General features: G+C 46.2%; 2 protein-coding genes across 2 annotated transcripts; one reads left to right on the forward strand and one right to left on the reverse strand.

The window, feature by feature from the left end:
- Window positions 1–2756: 2756 nt before the first annotated feature.
- Pmar_PMAR000522 (hypothetical protein) lies at window positions 2757–2962 on the reverse strand (the record flags this gene model as incomplete). Its single annotated transcript, XM_002771423.1, has 1 exon — window positions 2757–2962. A coding segment is annotated over one exon (206 nt), but the record flags the coding sequence as incomplete, so codon positions are not given.
- Window positions 2963–5568: 2606 nt separating this feature from the next.
- On the forward strand, window positions 5569–7604 carry Pmar_PMAR000523 (Fibrinogen- and Ig-binding protein precursor, putative; the record flags this gene model as incomplete). The annotated part of the gene is made up of 9 exons (XM_002771424.1): window positions 5569–5664; window positions 5730–5945; window positions 5996–6079; window positions 6130–6204; window positions 6314–6388; window positions 6441–6545; window positions 6597–6659; window positions 6721–6774; window positions 7470–7604. The coding sequence occupies 9 exons, from the start codon at window positions 5569–5571 to the stop codon at window positions 7602–7604; spliced, it is 903 nt and encodes a 300-aa protein (XP_002771470.1).
- Between the last annotated feature and the right edge of the window lie 320 nt (window positions 7605–7924).

The following is a 7924-nucleotide window of genomic DNA, read 5'->3' on the forward strand; positions in this document are numbered from 1 at the left end:
ACAGAAGCATAGGAGTAGTATAACAGATGTCCAGATCAACTGTAGACCAGAACTGTTAGAATGTTGATGATCCACTCGTCCAGAACCCTACTCTTCAAGAGAATATTCGTTAAGTATTCTTAGAAAGGGGACAAAAAGACAACTGCGGCTCACGGTGAGCTGCTCACCAAGACCATTCACATGGTGCGAATCTTCCACAACTTGTGGCTTATGCTTTTAGGGGCATGAACAGTGGCCGAAACATTGACAGGGCCCCCAGCAAGACCAGCAAGGATCATTGAGGACCCTCAAAACTGAGGAAGGCCTATTCTCCGATTTGTCAGCCGAGTCGTCACCAACAATGATGTGGCCGAACGCCATGATGAAGTACAGGATGCAGAAGAGTTTCATTTTTATTATATTCGTGAAGACGAGAACGCTGAAACTCGACTTTCACCGTGAAAGTTTCACGCTGTTGACACAATTTCACAGCACCTTCCGAGATCTGTACGTATAAAGTCAGAAGCGTTACGAAGACACGTAACAAGCTAGCTTGAAGTTTGTAACTTACTCTGGGAACCTTCAGAGGTAGAATGGCGGAGTATTCCTCCGGAAGTAATGGATGTGAATGCAGGGTGGTTCGGTTCTGGGATCGAATATCCCCCAGGAGGGAGAACAACTCTTTCTTGGGGGATATCCGAAAACCCTGAGGTGATATAGTGGAGAGCGAATTCACTTCTTCACGGAAGTGGAGCAATCCTCTCGCAATTACTGCGTGCTTGCACACGTGAGCGTTATACGTCCCGTGGTGGTTACGCTGAGTAGGACTCTTTCCTACTTCAAGTGCTGTTGCTGACTTCTGTTACTGTTCGATTGATGTCAGCAACTATGACAGTGTCATAATGACACGCCGTCTATCGGCTCGCATTATTGTCCCTGCTCCTTCTCCCTTGATCGGTCTTAAAATGAGGTCCCCCATGGCCACATTTCAGAGGGGAGGGGAGGCTGGGCTATGTTGTCCTGGCTTTCCGAGGTTGGCTTATGTTATCCCGATTTTCGTTACCACTGTTCTTTGGTCGCTATTATTGTTATGGCCTCATTGTCTGTCGATGGTGTATGCAGGTAACGGCTGTTATTGCCCAACATATCAAGCTATGCACACGTGAAAGCACTTATACATACGTGTTCCCACGCACAAGATGTATGAGATTGGCGCATTTGACTGGGTGGAACTTGGATACGTGAAGCGGTTCTGGGAGTTTCGCTTGTTTGGAAGACTAATGGTGCATATCCAAGAGTAAGGGTCGCAACGTAGTGTTGCTATTCGGAGTCTCTCAGCCTGTCGTATCATTCATAGCTGACACGCTTCGCCATCATGGCGCCATATATGCCCAAAATTGCCCCCCGGCGCCATCATCCTGTCGCAGACGTGAATCAATTCACGACCTTCCGTATCACAGCCAGCTGCTCTACCCACTAAACTACGAATCCAACTCATATTGGGCTTCCACAATATGGTTATCGACCGGCCATATTGTCATATTATGCACGCGATGTGCTATTAGCATATTTGGGAGTTATTTAGTTGTGTGCTTACCGGGCTCCTATAATATTGTGGTAGAACGAGGATACGTAAGAATTTTCGAGACATTTGCTTGTGTGCTTACCACATTCCTGTCATTTCGTACAAGTACAAAGTGCTCCAATTGTAATCTTGATTGTGTAAAAGCGTCCGTGAATAGTGCAGTGGCCACCTGAAGCAGCTAGACCGCTAAGACATAGACCCAGTTCGCTGGAGAAGACAGATGAAGATTCTTTGCTATTTGTCATGACTGGGTGTATCCTCTTTTGCGATGACTCTATTTCTTAGTAAGAGAACATCTGAGCGAGGTAAAGTGAAATGATTCGCTGTTAGGTATGACTTGATGTATCATTTATTGTGACAATTCGGTTTCCAATTAGAATTCTTAGCTTAAAGTCTCTGATAACAGCATTGTATAGATGCTCGTCCCTAAATGAATCACTCCTGAAGTTCAGGACCTGAACGTCTAACCCGTAGACGAAAAATACGGACAAAATCACTCTCGGTCGGAAAGATCAGAGCACAAACGGCGAGGTCAGAGCATTTTTCAATGAAACGATTGTATACGGAAAGATGTCGTACGAAGAGAGAATCTGGCACGAAATTAGCGATGGATCAAACACTTCGGCACCGAACATTCCTTGGATGAAACGCTCATTTATGAATCGCGCTTCACCCGTATAGGTACTTGTCCTTCTCTCCTCCATGATCCTTGTACATCGTTATAGATACCTAAAACTTTCGCTTGATTCAACGGGTGTGCACTCGCGTTGCGTGCACTGCAGCAATGCACGCAGTGGATAGCGGCGCTATCATAGCGCCATCCTTCGCGCATTTGCACGAGTGCAAATCGCTATTGCGCGCAAAGCACTTGACTCCATTGGAGCGGTCCTTAATGATGAGCAATACATGATTTAAGAATCACGTTTTCTGCTCTAAGGCTGCGGCTGTAGACTCCGTCTCTTGAGTCTACCTTCCTTGTGGCCTTCCTCAGTCTCTCCAGAGGCCACAAAACAACGGTTGGACAACGTACTTGAATTCTTGCGCGTGATTTCGCGCACTGCGTGAAGTGCGAAGTTGTTCGCGTACCTATGAAAGAATCGTGCCGTTCGCGCACCTCGCTCGCACATTCTTCGTTGCATGAAACAGCTCGCAGCCCTCAGGCTCAGAAGGATGAGATAAGAATCCGTATCACCTATTATGGCTATCCCGCCCGGTCGAGATTCGCTTCGTTTTCCCGGTCGGACCGGGGAAGCGAAGTGAATTCCGCACGTTCTGGCATCTTCTATCAGCGCATCTTCGGCTGGATTGCGCCCGATATCCTGTCGTATCCGTCGGTTTCTTATCTAAAGGTTTCAGATCGGAGCTGCAGATCGAATCCGGACTCATTGGGCCTATAACCTAGGGACCTTAGTGATTTAAGGACCTAAACGGGATTTTTAAGGAAGTCCTAAACTTGAGGTGAAGGGAAGGAGCTTAAGGTCCTTAAGTGATCGGGACCTCTGAAAATGATCGAAAAGCATAAGGTGCTGAGACAGAACCCAGTGACATGGGCATGCCAGCATGTCGTCTTGAGTCAAGACGACATGCTGGCAAGACTCTTGACCTCCAGACAAGCAAGCGATTAGACTGTTAGTCACACAGTTACAGGATCTGGAGACTGTGCTTTGGGAAGGCACAAGTATACTGGGAGTAGAAGGAAACCCAGAAGAATGAGGAGCAGGTTGCAAGGATGACAGGCCCTCTGCGGAAGAGGTCTTTTATGATACGAAAAAGAGTCGTCCTCAGTAGCGTCGCCTTCGTGACGAAGGCTTTGTCGTAATTACGATTGCGGGATGGTTTCCGAATCGGAGGAAATGAGGAAATCGGAAATTCCGATTTCCTCATCCCGGAGCGATGCGGGTAAGTCTTGATGTGTGAAACATGGAACCGGGCATACCCCAGAATTTTTCTCGTTAGAATTGTTCTGAGCTACAAGCCGAGGTACCAAGCGGTCCATCATCATCATCATCTTCATCGGCCTCTTCTTCTGTCGGCTTACTCCCTGCATTCGGCAACAATATGTTCCCAACGCACTTCCACTTGGATGAGCTACAGGTAATGGCTTAGGTGTATCTCTACCACGAGTAGTGCTCCTGAAGTATATAGCTGCTATATACTCTCTAAAACACAGAGTGAGGTCTGAACTATGCTTCAATATAGTATATTATAGCATAGTTCAGACTCACTTCTGAGTTTCAGGGGGTGCGGATGTATAGCCAATTGTCAAAGGGGCCATGGTTCAGATAAATCCTCGGAAAATTGGTCTAATCCATGCGCTTCCTGCAAGTCTAAGCTAGAATGCTTAATCTAAGCTATTACTGCAATTCTATGCGAAAAGTGCTGTTCCATGCAGTAAGCTGCCTAGATTTGCGATGACACCGGTACTGAGTCTAGGGCCGACCGAGCGAAGCGAGGTCGGCTACAGATTTCGTGTACTCTTATTTCACGATCAGGATCGAATGTAGTGGGGTCCACTACTCTTAGTAGTTTAGATTCAATTGATAACTAAACAGTCGCAGCTAGTTGAATAACGTTCAGTAGGGTAATATATAACAGTTTGATTGGATAGAGTCGATTCAAATAAATCTACTTGCAACACAAATCCTGCTACTTGGTGGCACCACCAAGTTGGTGCAGTAAGATGACACTCATAGCCACGGCACTCTTCCGTGTTACTAGGTTCTAGCGATACGATTAGTGAGCCGCAACTAGCAGCAAGGATTAAAATCGGTCCTACGAACTAGATGAATTCGCCGAGTCTCACTTGGACAAGCCCACTGTTGTTCGTCATTTCTACGTATTGTCACTAGTAAGAGTTGCGCTGACCGAATCGATCGTCGTGGCTCGAGCTTTTTACATGAGCGCGTTCACTCTTCCCCGCCACTACTGTAGCCTTAAAATCACCTGACACCCAACAGGCATTGAGCATTGCTAAACTTTCTCGTTACCTCATTTAGCTGTCTCAACCTCTATTCTACCGTACACATCATACCATTTACCTCATACCCTTTACCTAACTTCAGCAATCATTCATTGCTTTTCTTACTCATTCATTGTTTTCTTGGGGAGCTGTCGTTGAGCCTCTCGCGACCACTGGAGTCGGCGATTGTATGTTTAAGGGCGATAGGCCACTAGGCCCGTAATGCCCGGCACCAGTTACACACACACCTGACACCAGTGATGATCTTAATGGGAGTGACACCACTTTTAGGTCCTTGTCTGGATCATTTCCTAATGGATGTCTTGCATTGCAGAAAACTTGTGACACCATCGGCAGCGGAGGAGGATGTAGTGTGGGGAGTGAGACTTGGATCAATCCTTCGTGGCTGGTCATTCACTCAAGTGTCAGCCCTTTGTGAAAGGCCTTCATTGATGCGTCTTATCCCTTGTGGCTAACCATTCACTCAAGTGTCAGCCCTTTGTGAAAGGCCTTAATTGATGCGTCTTATCCCTTGTGGCTGATCATTCACTCAAGTGTCAGCCCTTTGTGAAAGGCCTTCATTGATGTGTCTTATCCCTTGTGGCTGATCGTTCAGTAAAGTGTCAGCCCTTTGTGAAAGGCCTTCCTTGATGCGTCTTATCCCTTGTGGCTGATCGTTCAGTAAAGTGTCAGCCCTTTGTGAAAGGCCTTCATTGATGCGTCTTATCCCTTGTGGCTGATCGTTCAGTAAAGTGTCAGCCCTTTGTGAAAGGCCTTCATTGATGTGTCTTATCCCTTCTGGCTGATCATTCAGTAAAGTGTCAGCCCTTTGTGAAAGGCCTTCATTGATGCGTCTTATCCCTTGTGGCTGATCGTTCAGTAAAGTGTCAGCCCTATGTGAAAGGCCTTCATTGATGCGTCTTATCCCTTGTGGCTAACCACTCATTCGAGTGTTAGTTTTTTGTGGTCCATTGATGTGTTATGTCCTTCGCTTATTTCCTATAGGGCAGTTCATTGGAATTGGTGACACTTTGCAATCGTCATTATGGCTGAGCTCAGTTCATCAGCCAAACGGCGGCAGCGAGCGAGACGAACACGGAGTAACCTCTGGGAAACCGCGGTGACTAATACTCCAGCTCAAGTAATACTATTTGATGATAGACTATCATTTTGATGTAACAACATTTGTAGTTATGGGCACTTTAGGGATGTAATACCGCTCCAAATAATGATGCCGAGATGGAGATTAAGGCATTGAGAGAACAATTGGCCATAGCAAAGGTCAAACCTTTGGATTCCTTAGCAGTTATTATTCTCGGCGAAGTATTGGGAGTTCAGGAACGCGAGGTTGAGAACACCGCTGCGAGGACTCATGCCGAGATGGAGGTCAAAGCCTTGAAGAAAGAGCTGGAATCAGCGAAGGTGAACAACTCGAACTTTCGACTGTCCTAAGTGGATAAGTGGTATCGTAGGGGAATGTTACGGAGATCATCACCTCGCTGGCCGATGCTGAGAAGGAGATTGAAGCCTTGAAGAAAAAAGTGGAAACAGCGGAGGTAATATGTATGGCGCTCTCGACTCTTTTGTTTGATAGTTAATAATTTAGGAACGTGATGCTGCCTCGAGAAGTGCTGCCGAAAAAGAGATAGGGATTTTGAAGGACCAATTTGCAAAAGTGAAGGTGATAACTGGTCCTTGCCTATACTGCTGGCATCATTCTGATCAATTTACGGTCATCCCAAGTCCTGAGCATGTTCTCGGTGAGATGGTGAGGCTCTTTTATCTGTCAGCGAGACGCAGAGAACGGTGAACTCGCTTCCAAGGAACGAACACGATCACTTCAATGCCAGCTGGAGGAAACCAAAGTGATATCACATCGAGGTGTTCAGTATTTTTGATGATAACTCCCTGTGTTAGCGGAGAATGTCGGAGCTTGCTGATGAAAACGTTAGGCATATTTCGGACGTATCCAGAGCCGAAGAAGAGACTCGAAGAATTATGGAGGATTTGCAGAAAACTCGCGTGAGTACAACATCGAGCTACTGAATAGCTTCACAACTGGTTCACTTTCAGGCTGAGGCATATGAGAAGATTACTGCATTGCAAACTCAGATATCCCAGTATGATAATCAAAACGTAATACAAATCGCTGGACAAGTTCACTATGCGGGTAATTGGTTGGACAGACCTCTTTCAGGTCCATGATACGAGGGACTCGGGGTTTCCTGGCTCTACCATGTCGAACCGTACGGTAGGGAGTGGAGGCTCGGAAAACGTTGGCTCCCAATTCCTTACAAGGCCAAGAACATCCATGTAAGGTGTCGATCATGTAGCTATCTTTGAGATAATATCTTACTAGACTTGCATCACAGACTGTATGACATAGAGTGACGGGTGTCACAGATGGCCGATTCCTGTGTTCGGTTCCGCTGCTTTATAATTTGTACAGTATTGTCGAATCAACCACCGAATGTGACGAATTGGGGTCCTCTCCTACAACAAAGAAGATATTCTCGGTTCGAATTCCAAGATCGGAATTTCTGCTATATTTTGAAAATATTATTTTCCTAAATTCTTTTGCATACATCATTTTCCGTACTGAGTATTGAGGAGTCTCGTTTGCCTCGAGGATGCGATTCTCGGTAGACCTCGCTCCGTTCTGTTGATAAAAAATCGTGATAGTAATGATTCTATCGGCTTTTATTTGTCATATTTCAGACATTCAGACAGCGCAACAAGTGCGATAATGGAGGATCTGGATGACAGTAGTGTAGGTCTAACGATCTGTGATCCATAGGGGCGTCCATCCAGTGCCTTAGGATATTGCGTTGGAGAAAACTAAGAAGTTGAACTCTGGAATGATGCATCGACGAAGCCAGGGGCGAAATGACACTAACGATGTAGTGAATCACGATGAGTATATTTTTTTGACTAGCTCCGTGTTAGTCCCGCAATCTAGATGGATTATCTACTCATTCTGTTCCATCCACTGTCTGCCTCGGGAACGCCATTGGCATATCGAGTGTATCCGAGGGAGTCCCCGGCCGCAAGAATACCACGCCTAGTGTCGATCAGATGTAGGTCTCAGTCATTATCGCTGATAATGCCGGGCGGACGTGATGAACTTTATATTTCAGTCCATCTTTGCAAGCCTCTCAGAGTACAAATGCGACCAGTGATCTCAGGATAACAGTGTAAGCATGACTTCTCTATCATCCGACCTCGCATATCATTCTTTGGATGTAGAATAGGAACCTTTACCGCTTATAGGCCCGCCTTTCGATCTTCACAGTCACACATTGATCTCTCGCCTGGTGATGATGGTAGTGGTGTCTCTAAACGACGCAAAGTAAGATTTACCCCTTCGAGCCAACTGCTGTTCGTCTCTGACTCATCTAACG

Source organism: Perkinsus marinus, assembly GCF_000006405.1.
Source record: "Perkinsus marinus ATCC 50983 genomic scaffold scf_1104296962770, whole genome shotgun sequence".
NCBI classification, from domain to species: domain Eukaryota; phylum Perkinsozoa; order Perkinsida; family Perkinsidae; genus Perkinsus; species Perkinsus marinus.